At 28.2% G+C, this 25,256-nt stretch overlaps 1 protein-coding gene across 1 annotated transcript in view; it reads right to left on the bottom strand.

Moving 5' to 3' along the window:
* Nucleotides 1–25,256, bottom strand: part of Sik3 (Salt-inducible kinase 3) — a 54,003-nt gene that overhangs the window by 18,794 nt on the left and 9,953 nt on the right. Inside the window, exons 5-7 of the mRNA XM_064358587.1 lie at nt 5,158–5,281; nt 4,606–5,108; nt 4,288–4,560 (exon numbers count right to left, since the gene is read on the bottom strand). Coding sequence (XP_064214657.1) covers nt 4,288–4,560; nt 4,606–5,108; nt 5,158–5,281 — 900 coding nt within the window. The remainder of the gene's footprint in view (nt 1–4,287; nt 4,561–4,605; nt 5,109–5,157; nt 5,282–25,256) is intronic.

The raw sequence follows: 25,256 nt of genomic DNA, 5'->3' as shown, positions 1-25,256 counted from the left end.
AATAAAAAACTAAAATGACTAAAAATGGAAGTTTTCACATTTTGTTTTTAAATAAAACTAAGTCCTCAAAAAGTTATCATATTTTTTCATGAAATTTGAACATAATTTTATAGAGAAATAAATTATAATAGTATACGAATACTAATAATTAAATAATAATAATAATAATAATAATAATAATAATAATAATTCCTCAGAAAGTTATCATATTTTTCCATGAAATTCGAACATAATTTTATAGAGAAATAAATATCAAAATATCAAAAATAAAATATCAAAATATCGAAAATAAAATAAAATATAAAAAAATATCAAAAAACTAGGCACCATTTTTAATAAAAAACTAAAATGACTAAAAATGGAAGTTTTCACATTTTGTTTTTAAATAAAACTAAGTCCTCAAAAAGTTATCATATTTTTTCATGAAATTTGAACATAATTTTATAGAGAAATAAAATATAATAGTATACGAATACTAATAATTAAATAATAATAATAATAATAATAATAATAATAATAATTCCTCAGAAAGTTATCATATTTTTCCATGAAATTCGAACATAATTTTATAGAGAAATAAATATCAAAATATCAAAAATAAAATATCAAAATATCGAAAATAAAATAAAATATAAAAAAATATCAAAAAACTAGGCACCATTTTTAATAAAAAACTAAAATGACTAAAAATGGAAGTTTTCACATTTTGTTTTTAAATAAAACTAAGTCCTCAAAAAGTTATCATATTTTTTCATGAAATTTGAACATAATTTTATAGAGAAATAAATTATAATAGTATACGAATACTAATAATTAAATAATAATAATAATAATAATAATAATAATAATAATAATAATAATAATAATAATAATAATAATAATAATAATTCCTCAGAAAGTTATCATATTTTTCCATGAAATTCGAACATAATTTTATAGAGAAATAAATATCAAAATATCAAAAATAAAATATCAAAATATCGAAAATAAAATAAAATATAAAAAAATATCAAAAAACTAGGCACCATTTTTAATAAAAAACTAAAATGACTAAAAATGGAAGTTTTCACATTTTGTTTTTAAATAAAACTAAGTCCTCAAAAAGTTATCATATTTTTTCATGAAATTTGAACATAATTTTATAGAGAAATAAATTATAATAGTATACGAATACTAATAATTAAATAATAATAATAATAATAATAATAATAATAATAATAATTCCTCAGAAAGTTATCATATTTTTCCATGAAATTCGAACATAATTTTATAGAGAAATAAATATCAAAATATCAAAAATAAAATATCAAAATATCGAAAATAAAATAAAATATAAAAAAATATCAAAAAACTAGGCACCATTTTTAATAAAAAACTAAAATGACTAAAAATGGAAGTTTTCACATTTTGTTTTTAAATAAAACTAAGTCCTCAAAAAGTTATCATATTTTTTCATGAAATTTGAACATAATTTTATAGAGAAATAAATTATAATAGTATACGAATACTAATAATTAAATAATAATAATAATAATAATAATAATAATAATAATAATTCCTCAGAAAGTTATCATATTTTTCCATGAAATTCGAACATAATTTTATAGAGAAATAAATATCAAAATATCAAAAATAAAATATCAAAATATCGAAAATAAAATAAAATATAAAAAAATATCAAAAAACTAGGCACCATTTTTAATAAAAAACTAAAATGACTAAAAATGGAAGTTTTCACATTTTGTTTTTAAATAAAACTAAGTCCTCAAAAAGTTATCATATTTTTTCATGAAATTTGAACATAATTTTATAGAGAAATAAATTATAATAGTATACGAATACTAATAATTAAATAATAATAATAATAATAATAATAATAATAATAATAATTCCTCAGAAAGTTATCATATTTTTCCATGAAATTCGAACATAATTTTATAGAGAAATAAATATCAAAATATCAAAAATAAAATATCAAAATATCGAAAATAAAATAAAATATAAAAAAATATCAAAAAACTAGGCACCATTTTTAATAAAAAACTAAAATGACTAAAAATGGAAGTTTTCACATTTTGTTTTTAAATAAAACTAAGTCCTCAAAAAGTTATCATATTTTTTCATGAAATTTGAACATAATTTTATAGAGAAATAAATTATAATAGTATACGAATACTAATAATTAAATAATAATAATAATAATAATAATAATAATAATAATAATTCCTCAGAAAGTTATCATATTTTTCCATGAAATTCGAACATAATTTTATAGAGAAATAAATATCAAAATATCAAAAATAAAATATCAAAATATCGAAAATAAAATAAAATATAAAAAAATATCAAAAAACTAGGCACCATTTTTAATAAAAAACTAAAATGACTAAAAATGGAAGTTTTCACATTTTGTTTTTAAATAAAACTAAGTCCTCAAAAAGTTATCATATTTTTTCATGAAATTTGAACATAATTTTATAGAGAAATAAATTATAATAGTATACGAATACTAATAATTAAATAATAATAATAATAATAATAATAATAATAATAATAATTCCTCAGAAAGTTATCATATTTTTCCATGAAATTCGAACATAATTTTATAGAGAAATAAATATCAAAATATCAAAAATAAAATATCAAAATATCGAAAATAAAATAAAATATAAAAAAATATCAAAAAACTAGGCACCATTTTTAATAAAAAACTAAAATGACTAAAAATGGAAGTTTTCACATTTTGTTTTTAAATAAAACTAAGTCCTCAAAAAGTTATCATATTTTTTCATGAAATTTGAACATAATTTTATAGAGAAATAAATTATAATAGTATACGAATACTAATAATTAAATAATAATAATAATAATAATAATAATAATAATAATAATAATTCCTCAGAAAGTTATCATATTTTTCCATGAAATTCGAACATAATTTTATAGAGAAATAAATATCAAAATATCAAAAATAAAATATCAAAATATCGAAAATAAAATAAAATATAAAAAAATATCAAAAAACTAGGCACCATTTTTAATAAAAAACTAAAATGACTAAAAATGGAAGTTTTCACATTTTGTTTTTAAATAAAACTAAGTCCTCAAAAAGTTATCATATTTTTTCATGAAATTTGAACATAATTTTATAGAGAAATAAAATATAATAGTATACGAATACTAATAATTAAATAATAATAATAATAATAATAATAATAATAATAATTCCTCAGAAAGTTATCATATTTTTCCATGAAATTCGAACATAATTTTATAGAGAAATAAATATCAAAATATCGAAAATAAAATAAAATATAAAAAATATCAAAAAACTAGGCACCATTTTTAATAAAAAACTAAAATGACTAAAAATGGAAGTTTTCACATTTTGTTTTTAAATAAAACTAAGTCCTCAAAAAGTTATCATATTTTTTCATGAAATTTGAACATAATTTTATAGAGAAATAAATTATAATAGTATACGAATACTAATAATTAAATAATAATAATAATAATTAATAATAATAATAATTCCTCAGAAAGTTATCATATTTTTCCATGAAATTCGAACATAATTTTATAGAGAAATAAATTATAATAGTATATGCATACTAATAATTAAATAATAATAATAATAATAATCTTTATTGTCCAATGAGATCATCAGTTGCAGGACAAAAATAAATATAAATAAATATAGTAAAGTTACAAAAAATAAGAAATTATGAATGCAGTTATTCTAACAAATAAAAATAACAATAAATAAAATTTAATAATAATAATAAATAAATAGAGAAATAAATTAATCGACTTGTAAACCCGTTTAAACTCGGTTACAAATTCTTAAAATGAGGTACAAACATCCAGTTGTAAAAAAAGCATTTCGTTTATTACTTTTCTTAAAAATCCTAGAATTTACTCAATACTTGATTTGATTTGATTTTACCAAATTTTCTTATTAATATTTTCTTTGTTTTGTCTATTATACTTCTCTACCTACTAGATTCTAGTTTATTTGCTCCAGTTTAATCCACTTTATATTTTTGTTTCTTCTTCTTTTGTTATTTAAATTGTCTTTCATTAATTAGAGCCAATACAATATTTTCATATTTAATTTACTGTCAATTATTCTAGTGTTGTTCTCATTATACTTCGGTTTGTCCTGACTTATTTTCCAGTTATTTTTCCGTTCAGTTATCTGTTATCTACTCTTTGTTTTTTTTTCTGAACCTTTGTAATTTTTTATCATTTAATTTAAATTTGAAATAACAATAAAAGTCACCTGACCTGTTCATGTGCCGAATCTCCGGGTCCAACCGTGTGCCGCCTCACCGTCAGATACTTATCACCGGAGGACCCACAACTGCCATAACCCGTCGAAGTCGACGGCACACTCAACGAACACGCCTCCTCCGACGCATCTTGATCCATCTCCTTGAACTTCTCCAACGGTTGGTTCTCCCCATCGTCCACCAGGTAAACCGCCGGAATGGTCGGCATCGACACAAACGGCGACCCCCCATCCTCCGAAATACTCTCATTGACCGACTTCCGCCTCTCCTACACAAAAACTTAAACAAACCACCTCAAAAAAATAATTAATACCTCATCCCGCCTCAAACAATTCTCATTGAAACTCTCCCGTCGATAATTAAACGACTCGTCGATTTGCTGCTCGGCCGCTTGTCGCTTCTCCCCCGCGAGATGCGTGACCAGCTGCTGCTCGTTGAACGACTCGCTGCGCTCGTTGATTTTCGGCGGCCGAGTGTGGAGATAGTCCAGAGTGAGTTCTTCCCCGGCGCGGCGCTGCTGCGAGATCTTCGACTGGAAGTTGATTGTGCGCTGGTGCAGCTTGTCCAAGAGCAGATTGTAGATGGCGTGGATGTGGTCGAAGGTGTTGTTCTTGACGGAGGCGAGGACCATGTTCTGGTTCAGGTTGGGCAGTTGCAGCATGTGGTCTATCACAGTCTTGTTAAGTTGGAGTTCGCGCTCAGGACCGGTGTCGACGGGGGGCGTGTGCGCCAGCCATCGGTGTTTCGCGATCTGAGACATCGTCAGTCTTTTTTCCGGGTCGACCACCAGCATGTGTCTTATTAAATATTCGCAATCTACGAATGAAGAATTTTAAATGGGGGAATTATTTTAAGGGGTTGGTACCTTGTGACATGAAGTACGGAATCCGGAATTTGCCTTCAATCACCACATTGCGAAGGTCATGCAATGTTCGACCGTCGAAAGGGAGGGAACCACATACCAAAACGTATAAAACTACACCCAAACTCTGAAAGACGAAATCAATGAGTTTATCACACAAAATACAAACATTCCATTAATTTATGTTAAAAACTAACAAAAAAACTTGCTTTGTTGTCCGTATGTTTTATATTTTGCGAGACAAATTTAGATAGTTCTTGTTGTGCGAACGTGCTGAAATCTTGCACACATACGTAATCTCCATACCATTACGTAAATTATTGAATTGATAACAATTAATAAGTAATAATAATTATTGTTAGCAACATTTAACAATATCTTGGTCTTTAACTGAAATATGGAGCTAGAAACAACTCTATTTAATAAACAAGTTTCATCTAAATGCGGTATAATTTACACCAATTGATTTAATTTAATCAAAAATACTTTTATTTGAACTTCAAAGTAATTACAAAACAGAAGATAAAAAACCAAAAAAAAAATTAAAAATGTACCAGAAGTAAAAAAAATCGCTTTTCTTTTTTAGCAGCAAAAACAAAAGATTTGAAAAAATATTTGTGTGACGTTTAAAGATATATGGAAAAAACTTAAATGCCAGGTTTTTTATTATACGCTAAGTATAAATCGTAAACACTAGGTAAAACTGTAATCTCTAAATACTCACTGGTTACCAAAAATAATTGATATTTAAAAAAATTATCAATGCAAAACTTTTTGTTTAATAAGAAGACCAACTACACCTTTTACTACCTTCTACTAAAAAAGCAACTGCGTTTATCTATTCCTTTTCTACAAAAAAAATATATAGTTTTTTTTAAACTAAAAAATCGTTTTTAGTCTATGACTGGTGTATCAAATATTTAAGGCCGGGTTATAGAAAGTTCTGTTAAAATTTAATTCGTTGTTAAAAGTTAACAACGCGAATGGACCAATCAAATTGGTTGAATTTGGTCACCTGACCAGTTAATGACGCATTTAAATGCAGATTAAATTAAAGGCGCTTCTATAAACGGTCCTTTGTTTATCAAGTAGGTATAACGTTTTATAAGTATTTTTATTATATTTTCGTTCAAAATATAATTTAAAAATACGTCGCCACTTAGCATTTAGATTACTTATTTCCTACTGTTTTTATTATTTAGTTAGCAATTTACAAGTATCCATTAAAAATAGAATGAAAAAACCTGTATTTATGGTTATTTTATATTTTTATTAAAAAAAAACAATAAACAAATTTTCTTCATAGAGGTCTACGCGTTGACCTGACCTGACCTGACCTAACCTCATCTGTTATTATATTTTCATAAGAGTTTAACGTTAAGTTTTGGAAACTAGAAACAATAAAACGATATGAGTACAAAAAATTTCTGTAAATTCTTTCTACTATTTCATAATTTATATAAAAAATATTAGATTTACTAAATGCTTTTTATAGCAGAATGTTAGTTTTAATATTGGAATTATTTATAATTCTTTGATTTTCATACTTTAACAACTAGTACTGTTCTTTTTTTCTCTATTCAAAGCTAAGCATAAGAATAAATTCAGATTTTTTCCAAGCAAAATAATTTATTATTATTTTCAATAATTTTGGTTATTTTTTTTTAATTGTTGTTCTTTTGTTTCCAGTGTTGTCAGATTTAATTTACTGTTGAATCACCGCACATTTGATAAATGACTGGAATTATATTCTATAAACAACAATTATTTTATACATAAATAATTCAATAAAATAAATGAAGACCAATAAAAGAAAGAAAATACGATAAGTAGTATAAAGCGTACGTTTGAGAAGTTTTTTTTGAAAAAAAAACCGCATCTCTTATCCGAAAATTACTAACAAAATTAGAAAAATACTCAAAAAAAATGTAATTTTTCTTTGTGTCATTAAGTTTTTTCTTTCAATTATTCCTTTTTTAGGACAGATGTATGCAAGTTAAAGAAAAAATATAGAAAATCATGCATTCTTTTTATCTTATGTTTATAAAAAAAGTGTACGAAAGTACCATAAAAATGTATACGTTCCTCAAGAAAAAACAAACAAATTAAATATCGGTCTACCTAAAGTAGATTTAAACTAATTCGAATTAAGTTACCACCGATTGTGCATTAATTTATATGTATTTTAAATTCGCAATTAAACTTAAGATGTTGCGCCCTCTGGTGATAATTTCTGAAAGCTCTACCGTGATGCATTGTGAAGTTAAATCAAAGTAAATATTCGTAGTTTTCCTAAACGTTTGGAAAAGCTGTGAGAAAAGATTACTTTATTTCTACAAACTGGCCCCAAATTTTTTTTTGTTAATTAGATGCTTATTTACAGACGCAAATAGCAGTTATCTTATGCATTATTTCTTTTTTTTTATAATTTTGTTTTTTAATAAAGTTATGTGTCACCACTTTTTAACCAATACATACAGATTATTTTTCAGTATTATAAACTTATATAACTGTAACAATCAATAAATCCGCTGTTATGCAATCAACACTGCACAATTTTCATCATATGACAAAAACAACTGATTACTTATTGTCAGTTCATAATATAAAAATTTAATTACATGTACAATATCTGTGCCAAACATTTTATCCTTATATAAGGCATAAAGTATGTTTTTCACATTTGTTACTGATGTACAGGGTTAGTCAACAAAAAGTATATTTTTACTGGACCTTAGAAATAAGCGTTAATTATTATTGTAAATTCTTGATTTTTTCCCGCATCTGAATTTTGTCAAAAGTTTTCTACAGTTCCTTGTGTAATTAAAAATTACCTAAAATATAATTTGAGTGTAAATTTAATAGTAGTTAGATGACTTTTCCAGAATCTACTTACGTAATTTTTTTTCTTAATCTCATTTGAACCTAATGCACTACTAAACATGTACTAATAAGCAGTTTTTACGCTGTCACATAAATCATAACTTAAACCCCAATCAAACTTTTATTCCCATCTAGTTTGTTACAAAATCGTGATGATAAAAATTATTGTAAAAATTCTATCGTTACACGCAGTCTACACAATAGAAAATTTTATCACTGAAAATTTCCATAATAAAATAATAGTCCTAATGAGTTCAAATTTTGACTTCGACGAAAAACTACAATTTCTATTTAAATTAAATCAAACGAAAATTCTAACAAATCCAATACCAAACCAATGTTTGGAAAAGTATCACAATTACGTAATTGTTGAACAAAACATTGATAATCTCTTTTATTTACAAGAACTAAAATTTAGTATTGACACAAAAGGCCGTTTTCTTTTAATACTCGAAAACACAACTGAAGATGACCTAAAAAAAATCTTCGAAACGTGTTGGCACCTTTACATCTTTAACGTCGTGATTTACAATTGGACCGATTTTGTCACGTGGTACCCTTACGACATTACGAGCAAATGTGGTACTAGTGTCAATTTAGTGACAGAATCCCCAAACCCGTACGCAAATAAAATCCCCAAAAAATTACACAACTGTCCGGTTAACATAACTTGGGAAATGCAACCAATGGCAATCAAAGCACCCTTTGATAAAACCGATCCCGGTTACAACATCCGGTTAATGGACACTGTTGCCAAGCAAATCAACTTGAACGTTACCTACTTGATTGAAAACATCAATTACCTCACTTTGGGACGAATCAAGGGCGAATATAGTGACCTCAGAAACGAAATAATTGGCCGAAATATTGACCTAGGTTTTGCTTTTGGCGAAAATGGTAAACAAGTAGGAACCGAACTCGAGTTAAGTCTACCATTCACTGATACCAACTGTTTTTTTATTTTGCCACCACGACGTAAAATTCAAAGCAGTTTCAGCACACTTGTCGTTTTTTCGATCCCAATCTGGGGATTAATTTTCCTATCGATTTTTCTAATGACCACGCTTTGGAAAATCCTGACTGGAGTTTCCTTCGGAACGTCTTTATTTCAAATGGTGCAGCTGTTGCTCCAGTGTGTGATAATACACCAGCCCAAAAACACCCTCCAAAAACTAGCTTTCGTGTTGTTTTTTTGCTACGTGTTAAATCTCAATTGGATTTACATCAGCCAATTGAGTGGCATTTTGAGTCAGCCTAGCTACGAACCGAAAATTTTAAAACTGGAAGAGTTGGCCAAAAGTGACAAAAAATTGGACTACGTTGATGTCTATAATACATTTTTCCTCGAAAAAGATTTCTATGATGATCTAGTTAAACACCAAATGGAGAGAAAAAAAGGCAAAAGTTTTGAAGAAGAGATGAAAGATTTCGTCCAACAACTGGACCATGGGATTATAAGCAACGACGTCCGATTATTAATGTTTGAAAATTTCCGGAAAATTGAAATAGTGTCACACGATAAGGTAAAGGCAATTGATTTAAAGAAATCGAATCAAAAGTTTGATAATTATAGGTCGGTACTTTATTTTTCTATTTAGTTATGAAGAAAGGTTTTCCTCTTCTGGAAAACATCAATGGTGTTATTTTACGAATTAGGGAAGGTGGGCTTATGACTAGGTGGATCTATGAGTCCCAAATCAATATCAAAAAATTTAAAATCCCAGAATATGAAGAGACTGATGGTACTTTGGACATGAAACGGATTTTTTTCGCACTGATTATTTTGGGTGTGGGTTTATTGGGCGCAATTATCGCTTTTGTGGGCGAATTGGTGGTCAATAGTTACAAAGTGAAAACAAATCTAATTAAAATTTGAAAATAATTAAAATATTATTGCTACAAAGCACGCAAAAGTTTACATCATAGAAAAAATTCTAACGGTAATTGGGTACTAATCACTTTACCGCACTGTATATATTTTGAAGATTAATTAAAAAGTAATAAAAGCTTACCAGATAGAGTTTAACTGGTATATAACAAACTTTATAAAGAAAAAAAATTCTAACGGAAAAACGTTAATTAGTTAGGCTAAATTATTATCCCGGCGCATCCACCATTTTTAAACAACCTACAAAACTTATAAAAACCAAATTAACTGACTACTATTTTTATTTAATATTTATGGTATAAAAAATATGGAATGTTACTCACAAACTTTATAGAGAAAAAGATTAAATATCTAACAGAGAAAAATTGTAAATCAAAAATAATAAGTCAAACTAAATTTTTATCCCGGCGCATCCACCATTTTTAGACAGCCTATACAAACTTATAAAAACCAGATTAACTAAACACTATTTTTATTTGATATTTATGGTATTAAAGTATGGAATGTACTCACAAAATTTATACAGAAAAATAATTAAATACCTAACAGAAAAATGTTTTAGAAAAATTGTAAATTAGAAATCAGACTAAACTTTTATCCCAGCGCATCCACCATTTTTAGGCAACCTATATAAACTTATAAAAACAAATTAACCGAACTATATTTTTATTTGATATTTATGGTATTAAAAATATGGAATGTTACTAACAAAACTTATAGAGCAAAAAATTAAATGTCTAACAAAAAGATGTTTTAGAAAGATTGTAAATCAAAAATAATTAGCCAGGCTAAATTTTTATCCCAGCGCATCCACCATTTTTAGGCAACCTATATAAACTTATAAAAACCAAATTAACTAAACACTATTTTTATTTGATATTTATGGTATTAAAGTATGAAATGTATTCACAAACTTTATACAGAAAAAATCTTAAATACCTAACAGAAAAATGTTTTAGAAAGATTGTAACTCAAAAATAATTAATCAGACTAAACTTTTATCCCGGCGCATCCACCATTTTTAGACAACCTATATAGATTTATAAAAACAAATTAACCGGGCTATATTTTTATTTGATATTTATGGTATTAAAAATAAATGCACAAAATTTATAGAGCAAAAAATTAAATACCTAGCAGAAAAATGTTATAGAAAGATTGTAAATTAAAAACAATTAGACTAAATTTTTATCGCAGCGCATCCACCATTTTTAGACAACCTATACAAACTTATAAAAAAATAAATAATTACCAACAGAAAAAAAGATTTCAAAAGTTTGTAAATCAATAATAATTAAACACCCTAAATTATTATCCCGGCGCATTCACCATTTTGAACAACCTATACAAACTTGTAAAAACCAAATTAACTGAACACTATTTTTATTTGATTGATAAGCTTTATAGAGAAAAATTCAATAAGTAACAGAAAAATGTTTTAGAAAGATTGTAAATCATTAATACTAAATTATTTCCCGGCGCATCCACCATTTTTAAACTTTATAACGTAAGTTGATAATTGTTAACTTCGCAAGTTAAGAAAATACAATTCACAAGTAAAAAAGTAAGATCAGTATTTACAAGGATACAGCTATTTTCTTATTTGCTGATTTTGATGTTCCTCTAGATCAGAAAAAATTAGACCAAGCTATAATATATCCTTATTTTAAACATCTTAACATTTTCTTTTTTCAAACGACCAAAATAAATGAAAATTAAGTTGAATTACTTTGTAACGCTGAGGTTGTTCGTCTTTTAAGTCCTGTAAAAATCTCAAATATAATACTACATTAATACAAGGAAAACTTATCAACTTGACGTCAACAAAAGTACTAGCAAACCCAAACGCAAACCTTGATTTAACAAAATTTGATAATTACATAATTACCGAAAAAAACATAACGAATAATAAAATTAACACACGTGGAAAATTCCTAGTGATTTTCACGCACAACTCTGAAGATGAGTTGCGGAACGTGTTCGAAACGTTGTGGCGTGCGTATATCTACAACGTGGTGGCGTACAATTGGACGACTTTCGTCACGTGGTACCCTTACAGTGACAGACAGTGCGGTAAAGTTGCGAAACTGGTGACTGTGACAAAATCCCTAAACCCTTACAAAAATAAAATCCCTAGTAAGATCAACTGTCCGGTTAATATAACTTGGGAGGAGCATTCCTTAGAAATAAAAAATCCGTTCAATAAAACGGATCCTGGTTACAACATACGACAAACAGATGCAATTAGTGAGATGTCCAACCTTGATTTAATCTACTTAACTGAAAATATTAACTATTTTACGTTAGCTCGGGCTAAAGCCAGTTATGAAGACTTGATGGAAGAGATGATAGAACGGCCGGTTGACCTGGCTTTTGTTATCAGTGAACAGGGATTAGATTTGGGGCCAAAATTCGAATTTAGTTCACCGTTATCACAAACAAATCTCTACTTTGTGTTTCCTCCAAGACGGAAAATTATCAGTAGTACTGACACACTTGTCATATTTTCGCCCGAAATCTGGACTGCACTTTCATGCTCAGTGATTTTAATGACAATTTTGTGGAAAAACCTTAGTCAAAAATCGCTCCAAACGTGTTTTTTCGAAATAATTCAATTGGCATTACAAGGTTCAATAAACCAAACGCCTGCTAACGCCCTCCAACGCCTCCTTTTCGCTTCCTTCTTCTTCTCCCTAATGAACTTGAACTGGATGTACGTCAGTCAGTTGAGCGGAGTGTTGAGTCAGCCGAGTTACGAACCGAAAATTTTGAACTTTGCCGATTTGGCCAAAAGTAACAAAAAATTGAAATTTGTGGACGTTATGACCAAGTTTCTCGTTGGGCGACACTTTTACGACGAGATAATGAAGAAGAGGATTGATAATCCAACTGGGATTAGTCACATTGAAGAAATGGAAGATTTTTTTCAAAAACTTGAACATGGGATCGTGCTCAGTGACACGCAGTTGGCTGTGATTCGGAATTGTGCGGAAATGCAATTGGTGTCAGATGAAAAAGTGGGATTAGATGAATGTTAGTAGAAGTTGTTAAAAAAAATTTTTAGATCATCACTTTTTATACTTTTCTGGTGGTGAAAAAAGGGTTTCCACTTTTGGGCATCATAAATAATGCAATTCGCAGAATTACAGAGAGTGGTTTATTGTCAAGATGGATGTATGAGTCACGAACCAACATTGAGAAAGTAACTGTTCCGAGTTACAAGGAATCTGCTGATTCTGGTTTGGATTTGGAACGGGTTTTGAGTGCTTTTGTGCTGTTAGGTGTGGGATTATTACTTTCTATTGCAGTTTTCATATTTGAATTCATGTCCCGAAAACAAATTAAATCGTAGTTTTTTCATACAAATATAAATATAAATATAAATATAAATATAAATATAAATATAAATATAAATATAAATATAAATATAAATATAAATATAAATATATTAATAAACAAAGTTGATAGTAAATATTCAATTAAATAAATGAAAAATAAATACAAATTGAAAACAGTAATTACTTTTCTATTAGTCTTGAACACACTAAGTGGCGGAAACTTTACTCTTTACTTTTTTTCAAACACGTAAAGCTTGTTTTTCTTCAAATAAACAAAACTGGTATTCATCAAAGTGGCGACAACAACGTTGAAAATGTATCGCTTCCACAACGTTTCGACTGTTGATTTTAATACCATCTTCAGTAACATTCTCTTGAAAAACTATTACAGAAAGTGAGATCTTGTATTGAACTGTTCTACATATTTTACTGTTTTTGTTAATAAAACATCAAAAAAGTCTTCAATAATTAACACATTTTGTATATTTTTTTATAACATTAGTGCGTGTGATTATTTTCGGTTGGTGAATACATGTGAATAAATTTGAACACATAATAGTTGAAAAACTCCTTAACTAGTTATATAATTCTTTAATGAAAACGAAGTGTGAAATAATAAAAGGTAGAAACAAGTTTTGAATATCAGCACTGCAATGTAATAAGTCTAATTTATTCAAAATTTGTGTGATATCCATTTGAAATAAATATTTTATTACGTTATTTATCACCTTTCCAATAAATTGTGCCAACAAAAAAAGTAATTTAGAGATAATAACTAACAAAATAAGATATATGCTAAACTTAATTTTATAAAAATGTACAATGTACCACTAAAAATTTTTATTTTTTAATCAAGTCGACTCAATTGACAAATATTTGAAAATTATGTATCTATTATCCAAAAACGAAATTTATTCTTTAATTAAATTAAATTAAGAGATTTAGAGAAAAACAAGTGACACATTCTCAGGTCCGTTTTTTTGAGAAAATAATTTTGGTCAAAACCGCATCTTGCGGTCTTTTGTTTTCGACCTATAAACAAAAGTTGAAATTTTAGTGGAATCTTAAAAAATTCATATTTTCCTTATTATACAAGATACACATCTGAAACAAAGACATTGTACAAGCACTTTTTTCAAAAAATTTAATAATGTTATCAGCGTTTTTTTTTCAACCACTCGTTTAACTGTAATAACATAAAGTTGTATTTTTTTAAATAGGTATCATAGTTGGCTATGACATTTTCGAAAAGCTTATTTTTTTCTGAACTCAAAATGATATAAATATATTTTGATATTCTTATATATTTTTGATAAAAAATATATTAAAATTATTTGAAAGTAGTTGGCCATGGAAAAATTATTTCACATAAAATGTGTGAATAATCTAGAAATTTTGTGAACGGTTATTAAAGTAAAAAATGTGAAATTATAAAAATAAGCTATGTTAAAGTTATTTTCAATTGAACAAATATACGAGCGTCGCACATTTTAATTACATAAAAAATGTGCAGAAAATTGCAAACAATGTGTCACTACCACTTGATAACACATTTTTATGATTTAGTGAAGTGCAATGGAGGTGACGTTGATAATGTTGTGTATTTTTTTACCGCAGATGGAATTTGATTTTGGTGTTTGGATTGACATTTTTTTGTAAAATAAAATTTTATTGATACGCAATCATACAATTAATAGGATTTTTCTTCTTCCAACATTTCGTGTTTAAAATTAGAAAATAGAATGACAACGTAAACTTACCATTTTAAATATAAAAACAAATAATTTTTATTAATCGCAAAAATTTATCTAATAAAAATTTATTATATTGTTTTTGAATTAATTAGGATTTAAAAAATCATAAAATTATAAATAATTGTTAGGTAATACAATTTTCATAGTTTTAATTAAAAATCCAAAATTTTTTCATGGCCTACTATAAAGAAAAAGCGAAATGTTTTGTTTTTTCTCAAATATTTAAAATTAATATATTACACAAATAGACATATCAAATCAGAAAAAATAAGCTTTTCAAAAATGTCATGGCCAACTATGATTCCTATTTAAAAAAATACAACTTCATGTTATTACAGTTAAACGAATAGTTGAAAAAAATCACTGATAACATTATTAGATTCTCTGAAAAAAAGTACATAACTACATAAATCGTGCAAAAACAATTTCCAAAATAAAATAAAATGAAAACCTATTGTTTAATATAAAGTTTACAATTATTTAATCTTTGGAACATAGATATTGTTAACACCCTGTATTCTACAGTCTGAAAATTAAAATTCGCTATGGGGTAATTTATTTAAAACACACTATCGTTTCAATAACAGCTATTACACTCCCTACTTCATCATTTATTCACCACTATTACTGTAACTGACAATATTTTATAAATGCCCATAAATTGTTTTCGAACAGTCAAGTACCAGAAATGAGGCTTAAAAAAACAATTTTGAATTTAATTTTCCAAATAACAACATTCCAAACATTAGAAAATTTCATAAACCTCCACTTCACAAACACACCAATTGTGATATTTAGTCCAAACTTGGGAAATCTCACCAAAAAACTACACTTTCTCCTAAAACTGTCTCAACCAAAAATAATAACCAATCGTAACTTTGCCACCAAACTTGACACAGACGTGACTAGTTTTATATTCATCGAAAACAACTTTGACGATCTGACAACATCCTTCAAACTACAACACCGAAATTTCCGAACTAGGGGCCGCTATCTCGTCATTTACCAAAACAGTAACACCACTGAAGATGTTCTGAAAAAAACGTTCGAAACGTTGTTTAGCTACAACGTGTACAATGTTGTGATTTTGTCAAATTTAAGTTTCCACACGTGGTATCCGTATGATAAAGACAGTTATTGTGGAACACGTGTCAATTTGGTAACAAATCGGGGAAACACCCAAAGTTTGTTCCAAAACAAACTACCGCGGACTTTTGACAATTGCCAATTCAATGCCACTTGGAATAATTACAGTTACGCAATTCGGACACCTTTTGATAAGGAACAGCCAGGTTATGCGATTAGATTTTTAAACACTTTGGCACAAAAATTAAAAATTAAAATCAATTATATGGAGCTTAGGAAAAGACACCGAACTGTGAAACAAGACGCTTATCAGAAATTAGCCGAAGAAATGACGTCACGTAACATAGCCTTGGCGATTATAGCAGAGCGGACAAGAGCATACTTTCAGAAAGAAGTGAGAATGTTGACTCCTATTTTCCTAACGAAACAATTTTTCGTTTTTCCGCCGAGACGTCCAATGAAAAACAACAATAAAATAATAGAAATTTTTTCGCCTAAAGTTTGGGGAATTATTTTGTTATCAGTTGGTATTATGGTGTTGTTTCGAAAATTTCAAACAGCGGAACTACTGAGTGATAATTTGTTTTACATTTTTCAACTAACTTGTCAAACTGTTCGCCTGCCACGGGATAAATATCGTTGGCTTTTCCTCCTGTTTGTCTTCTATGTCGTAAATTTAGACTGGTTTTACTTAACTCGCCTCAGCAGTGTTTTGACACAACCTGGCTACGAACCAAAACTCAAAACCCTCAAAGATCTGATCAAATACGACAAAAAAGTCAAATTTAGTGAATCAACCGAAAATTCGCTAAAATCATTCGGTGAAGAAATTTACCATAATCTTCTAACTCGAAGACTTGACGATTTACAAAATGCAAATTTCCGAAAAATGCTTCAAGATTTCGCTGTTGAAATGAATCACGGGGTTCCAATCGCAGAAACGGAAATGGCATGGTTTAAAAATCCGAAAACATTGCAAGTTGTTTCACACGACGAAGTAATATTTTCAAAATTGTGTGTTAGAAAACTGCTTGATTTTTGTAGATTGATATTATTGCCGTGGGTTTATGTGTGCAAAATAGATCGCCACTACTTAAAATAATGAATAATTGGATTTTGAAGATTAGGGAAACGGGGTTAGTGCTAAAATGGGTACATGATGCTGCGTCAAAAGTAGAGAAAATTAAACTTCCTGATGACAGTATGAGTGGGAATGTTCAATTAAGTTTGAATCACATTGCTTCAGCGTTCTTTATTTTCATGATAGGAAATGTGTTGGCACTTGTAGTTTTTATCATTGAAGTTTTTGTGTTACGTAAGTGTAAACACATTGTATAAAAATTAGCAAAATACACACAAATGATCATGTTATTTGCAAAAACATTCTCATTTTCGTTTTCAGGAGATCTGTAAAAAATGTTGACAAAATATTTTAAAGTTATAGCTACAAAGTTCTACTGTCGCAACTCAATTAAAATTAATGTTGAAATGAAAAAAATTGGTTTTTAAAGGATTTTCAGACAATAAAAAAAAAACTTGCCCGGCGCATCCACCATTTTTTCAATTTCCAAACCACATTTCTGAGTAGAAAATAAAAATGTTTCTATTAAATACGTAGTTTAGTAAGCTTGATTTTTAAAAAGTAACTGTTAAATTGCATTCAACTGAAAATCTACTGCCACAATTAAAATAAAATTAATGTTAAAATGAAAGAAAAATTTATGTTTAAACGATTTTCAGATAATAAATAAAAACTTGCCCGGTGCATCCACCATTTATTCTATTTCCAAACCACAACATTTCTGATTAGAAAATACGATTGTTTCTATTAAATACATTGTTAGAAAACTTGATTTTTAGAAAGTAACTGTTAAATTGCATTTAACTAAAGATCTACTGTTGCAATTGAAATAAAAATAATGTTAAAATGAAAAAAAAACGGTATTTAAACGATTTTCAGACAATAAACAAAAACTTGTCCGGCGCATCCACCATTTTTTTCTATTTCCAAATCACAACATTTCTGATTAGAAAATAAAAATGTTTCTATTAAATACATTGTTTAATAAACTTGATTTTTAGAAAGTAAATGTTAAATTGCATTCAACTGAGGATCTACTGTCACAATTGAAATAAAATTAATGTTAAAATACAAAAATTGGTGTTTAAACGATTTTCAGATAATAAATAAAAACTTGCCCGGCGCATCCACCATTTTTTATTTCCAAACCACAACATTTCTTATTAGAAAATAAAAATGTTTCTATTAAATACATTGTTAAATAAACTTGATTTTTAGAAAGTAACTGTTAAATTGCATTCAACTGAGAATCTACTGTCGCAATTGAAATGAAATTAATGTTAAAATAAAAAAAATTAATGTTTAAACGATTTTCAAATAATAAATAAAAACTTGCCCGGCGCATCCACCATTTTTCTATTTCCTAACCTCATTTCTGATTAGAAAATAAAAATGTTTTTATTAAATACGGAGTTTAAAAAACTTGATTTTTGTTAAAGTAACTATTAAATTGCTTCCAACTGAAAATCTATCAAAAAATATTGCCAAAACCATTCAAAGACGTAGCTAGAAAGTTCTACTGTCGCAATTAAAATAAAATTAATGTTAGAAAAAATAAAAAAATTGGTATTAAAACGATTTTCAGATAATAAATAAAAACTTGCCCGGCGCATCCACCATTTTTTACTATTTGAAAACCACAACATTTCTTATTAGAAAATAAAAATGTTTCTATTAAATACGTTGTTAAATAAACTTGATTTTTAGAAAGTAACTGTTAAATTGCATTCAACTGAGGATCTACTGTCGCAATTGAAATGAAATAAATGTTAAAATAAAAAAAATAATGTTTAAACGATTTTCAAATAATAAATAGAAACTTGCCCAGCGCATCCACCATTTTTCTATTTCCGAACCTCATTTCTGATTAGAAAATAAAAATGTTTTTATTAAATACGGAGTTTAAAAAACTTGATTGTTGTTAAAGTAACTATTAAATTGCGTCCAACTGAAAATCTATCAAAAAATATTGCCAAAACCATTCAAAGACGTAGCTAGAAAGTTCTACTGTCGCAATAAAAATAAAATTAATGTTAGAAATAAAAAAATTGGTATTAAAACAATTTTCAGATAATAAATAAAAACTTGCCCGGCGCATCCACTATTTCTGATTAGAAAATAATTATGTTTCTATTAAATACGTTGTTTAATAAACTTGATTTTTAGAAAGTTACTGTTAAATTGCATTCAACTGAGGATCTACTGTCGCAATTGAAATGAAATTAATGTTAAAATAAAAAAAAAATAATGTTTAAACGATTTTCAAATAATAAATAAAAACTTACCCGGCGCATCCACCATTTCTGATTAGAAAATAACTATGTTTCTATTAAATACGTTGATTAATAAACTTGATTTTTAGAGAGTAACTGTTAAATTGCATTAAACTGAAAATCTATTGTCGCAATTGAAATAAAATTAATGTTAAAAAAAATTGATGTTTAAACGATTTTCAGATAATAAGTGTAAACTTGTCCGGCGCATCCACCATTTTTTTCTATTTCCAAACCACAACATTTCTGATTGGAAAATAAGAATGTTTCTATTAAATAGGTTGTTTAATAAACTTGATTTTTAGAAAGTAACTGTTAAATTGCAATAAACTGAAAATCTATTGTCGCAATTGAAATAAAATGTTAAATGTTAAAATAAAAAAAATTAGTGTTTAAACGGTTTTCAAATAATAAATAAAAACTTGCCCGGCGCATTCACCATTTTTCTATTTCCGAACCTCATTTCTGATTAGAAAATAAAAATGTTTTTATTAAATACAGAGTTTAAAAAACTTGATTTTTGTTAAAGTAACTATTAAATTGCGTCCAACTGAAAATCTGTCAAAAAATATTGCCAAAACCATTCAAAGACGTAGCTAGAAAGTTCTACTGTCGCAATTAAAATAAAATTAATGTTAGAAAAATAAAAAAATTGGTATTAAAACGATTTTCAGATAATAAATAAAAACTTGCCCGGCGCATCCACCATTTTTTCTATTTCAAAACCACAACATTTCTGATTAAAAAATAAGAATGTTTCTATTAAATACGGTGTTTAAAAAACTTCACTGAAAGTTAACTATAAAGTTCTACTGTCGCAAACGAATGAAAAATTAATAAATAAATTTTCAGACAATAAATATTTTTTTTGTACTACCAATCCACAACATTTCTAATTAAAAATAAGGATTCTATTAAACACGAAGTTTAAAATCAATTATTAACTCCGCAGTGTAAATTAAAGTTGATGAGATATTTTCAAAAATCCAAATAAAAAAACTTCATACAAATCGTTCATTTTCAAAATATTAACATTATTCATTTAAAAAACACTAGCGGCGCATCCACCATTTTTATTCTATAACCAATGTTTCGAAAAAATATGTGTGAAAAATTTCCAATTAAAACGATTTTCAGAATCCAAGAGAAAACTTTATTCAAGTCGTCAGTACATACTGCATAAAAAAAGTTCCCAATTTTACTCGTACAGCTCAGATTGTTGCCAACTTTGCAACAAATAATTAGTAACTTTCCCGGCGCATCCACCATTTTTGCAATTTCCAAATCGCACATTTTCGATTATAAATAAAAATATTTTTACGAAAAACGAAATTTAAACAACTCGGAGATAAAAATGAAACTCGATGACACACATCCTAAAATCCAAATCAAGAAAACTCCAAATAAATCATCAATTTTCAAAACGGTAACATCGTCCTCCTCTTTCAGAACTTGTTTAGACAAATACAAACTAGAGATTAACTCAAATTTTTGTCTTAGCCCTTTCTCTTCAATTTCTCTGATATGATAATCAATTTTGTCCTTAAGATGAAACCTCGCACGATACAAAAAACTGTAGTAAGACGAAACAATCTAAGAAAAATAAAAATTAAGTCTTGACACTCATCCAAAAAAAACTCAATCTACCCGGATTTTTCCCACATGATCCCCATTTTTGACGTAATACAAATGCAAATTAGTCGATACAATCGCATGATCACTTCGGTTTAAAAAAGCAAATAACTGCTGAACTCCACGTTCCTTCGTGTAAAAACTCTTCTTCACGAGCAAATCTTGTACCTCCTCATCCAAATTTTGAAATATCAAAGCACAATAGTCAACCCAACACTTAACCGGAATTTCAGTCCTTGCAAAATCTTCCAAAGATTTAATTTCGCGTTCGTAATTCGGGCGTGTAAAAACCCCACTCAACATACTTTGATAAAAAAACGAAACAAACATCGAAAGCACCAACATAGAAATGAGAAAAACCCGACTACTCAACTTCCGTGGATTCAGGAAAATACTAAGTTGGATAAACAATTGAACCGTCAAAACAACCGACTTGACAAAATCCACTTTCGCGAATTTTCGGATCAAACAAACGCACGTAAACACAGCCACCATGATCAGAAAAATCGTCACGGAATCAAATTTGAAAAAAGCGCGCCATTTCGGGATTATTTTCCTCGGGGGGAGGACCAAAAATGTGACCAGGGGCGAGACAAAAGTGCTCAATTCGGCCAAAGTAAAATTTTTACCATAAAGGTTGATAAAAGGGCCAATGGTTAGGGAAATATTTCGGTGCAACATTTCCTGCCCTATGGTGAAAAAATGTTTGTTTAAATCAAATGCCTGTGCGGAATATTCAAACAAACTTCCCATACGTCGGGCGATTTCGTTTGCGTACAAAACGAAAATTCCAGGATCGGTTTTATTGAAGGCGTTTTTGATGACGATTGAAGAAGGAGACCAACCAATTCGTAAAACACAATTGATTTTTTTCGGTATTTTATTGGCAAAACCTTGGTTTAAATTCGTTAAAGAAACGGTGATTTGGCCACAATTTTGGTACGGATACCAGGTGTATAAATTATTGCCAGATTTGAGAATCACGTTGTAAACATCGTTTTGCCACAACGTGGCAAAAAATAATTCAATTTCGGGTTTGGACAATTTTTCCAAAATTGCAACGAAATATTTACCGTGAATTTTCAAATTGTTTTCGCTCATTAAACCGTAAATCGTTTGGTTAAATTTTGTAAAATCTTGGTCTATAATTATGTAATTGTAATTACGGTCAAATTGTTCGAATGTGGTAATTGTATTGTAATTCCTCACTAGTCGCGTGTTTGCGATTTTAAATAAATTGTCACAATTTTCAAAAGTTGTGCTCGTGGCAAATGTTATTTCTTCGGCTCCAAAAATTCCGTCTAGTTCGGTTTTGGTTTCAATGGGTATTTTAATTTTGTTTGAATGCGCGGTCACTGTCCAAAGCAAAATATAAAAATAACGTGACATTGTTGTGTTAAACCACATTTATCTTTCATTATTTCTCGCAATTTAAAACATGGAATAATGAGTTCATCAATATAAAGATAAGTAAGATAAAGAAAAAAAGCGGTGTTTTTATTTCTAGTCGACTAGAAATAATTCATTATTCAAGCAGTATTACAAAATAATAAGTTTTCTGTTGAAGTAATAAATCGAGCAATTTCTTTCTCGTCAACTCAAAATTAATAAAACATACGAAATAAAATTCATTTCATTTTCGTTTATCTGATTTTTTTTGTTGGTTAATATATGAATCCTAGATTATAAACACTATTTTAAAACACGTTTCCCATAGCAACGTGTTTTAAATTAAATGTTCCAACAAAAAAAAATTTGGATAGCACTCATACGAAAATGCTTAAGTTCTCAAGTCAGGTCAGGTCAGGTCTTTTGAATTAAGGTTTCCACTATTTTAAAACACGCTTCCCATAGCAACGTGTTTTAAATTAAAATGTTCCAACAAAAAAAAATTTGGATAGCACTCATACGAAAACGCTAAGTTCTCAGGTCAAGTCAGGTCAGGTCAGGTCAAGTCTTTTAAATTAAGGTTTTCACTATTTTAAAACACGCTTCCCATAGCAACATGTTTTAAATTAAAATATTCCAACAAAAAAATTTAATAAAACAAAAACGCTTAAGTTCTCAGGTGTCTAGATATGCAACTCGCAAACGCTCGTTGCATAACGACAGCCCTCGAACTTCACGCTTGTGTTTTCGCTCTCGTATTATTAATAACTAATCTATGCATTTACACCGTATGTGGAAAAAAAGTGATTTTTTTAATAAAAATATACAGGGAGAGTCTAATAAAAGAATATTTTTACTGAATCTCAAAAATAAACAATCGCACAGAATTCAGAGATTTCTGTTAAAAACTTTGTAATTTTCTCTCTGTCTGTAATTTTTTTTAAAACTTTTCTACAATTCCTTATAATTAAAATTAATTTATTAATCAATTAATTACTATTAAGCAACTGCAAGAATAACAAGAACAACCGACGCTTAAATGTTTTTTTTTGTAATAAAAATCTACAAAAAATGTCGCTAGCCTCAAAAAATAATTATTTAATTAATCATTTTTACGTAAGTAAAAACAAAAAATTCAAATAAACCTATTTTTGGTGCTAACAAAAATTTTTACTCGTCTCATAATAAAATTACGATTAATTAATATTTTTACATTTTTAATGTTAGTGATATTAATATTCTTAATTAATTAATTTTTATTATAAAAAAATAGAAAAACTCTGAAAAAATTACCTACATAGCGAAAAACATTAAGTGTTCAATAAGAAATACTGAATTCGGTGCGATTATTAGTTTTTAAGACACTGTGAAATATACTTTTAGCAAACACCCCGTATAGTAGATTCAATTTTTTAAATTTAAAAACACAACCAAGTAAAAAAATGCAAAAAAAAACAAAAAAAATTTTTGTTATAACACCTTTATTGACAAAAAGTTCCAAATTATAATATTTTTTTAACAGAACACATAATTTTTTTAATAATAAAATCCTTCCAAAAATTCGTTGAAAAACGCATTACGTGTTATTGTTTCACTATGAATAAATAATACATTTTCCAAATTGCACCAATCATTCAAAATCACAACTTCCCCCACAATAATTTTCATTACCAAACAAATAGCCACTCAAATGAAACTCTATTTGTTTTTATTATTCAATACGATTTCTTGCAAACTTTTGAAAAAATTAACATCCAACGACACAGTCTTTCGACAATTTCTACCACCTGATGAAGATGTGACAATTGCCACAAGTGGCGACTTCAAACAATTTAATGCCGTGTTCGAAACTCCAAACCCGAAATTAATCAAAAATTACCAAAAACAATCGGAAGCAAAATGTAACAATTTTCGGAAGTACAACTATGTTATAGTCGACCAGAATTACACCGATTTCAAAAACACGGTTACCAATCTACTAAACGAAAAAAATTTAAACGTCCATGGAAAGTACTTGGTGATTTTACCAAACCTGGCCGAAGTGGTCAAATATTTCGCCCTTTTGTGGCAAAACGAAGTGTACAATGTGGTCGTACAAACCCATCAGGGGTACCACACGTGGTACCCTTACAAACACTGTGGGGAAATTACAGTTCGTCCAACGAATTTACAAGAAGGTTTTTTGAACAAAATCCCCAGCAAGCTCAGCTGTTGGTTACGAATCAACTGGTCGAAGGGTTCAATAGTTGTCAAAAACCCCCACAATGACACAAATCCCGGAACTTTCGTTTTATTTGCCAACCAACTGTCCCAAACCATGAGCGCCCCCTTTCAGTACATTAACAGCACTACCGACTTCACAAAAATGCTCCTAAAGGGCGAAATGATCAAATTTAGCGAAAAAATGGTCCAGGAAAACACAACTCTGGCACTTGGAGGCTTCACTTTCGGGTTAAAACTCCCGGAAAATAACGATTACACGACTTTTGTTTCCACCATGGACGCACTAATCCTCCTACCACCGCGCAAAACCTACCCAAAGTGGAGGGAATTTTTGAATTTTTCCACAACTGCAATTGTGCTACTTGTGGCAACACTGATTCTCAACGCCTTGGTACTTCACACCGGTATTGGGAAACTATCACTTGGACGATCGTTTTTTCAATCGTACCAAATTTTTGTCCAGTTGACGTTGCCAACAGTGCCAAAAAAAACGCACCAAAAAGTTTATCTCCAATCAATTTTGTTTTTCACAATGTTGGTCAATTCAATCTATTT

Source organism: Tribolium castaneum, chromosome 8 (genome assembly GCF_031307605.1).
Source record: "Tribolium castaneum strain GA2 chromosome 8, icTriCast1.1, whole genome shotgun sequence".
NCBI lineage: Eukaryota > Metazoa > Arthropoda > Insecta > Coleoptera > Tenebrionidae > Tribolium > Tribolium castaneum.
This window is presented reverse-complemented; position numbering and strand designations above follow the sequence as displayed.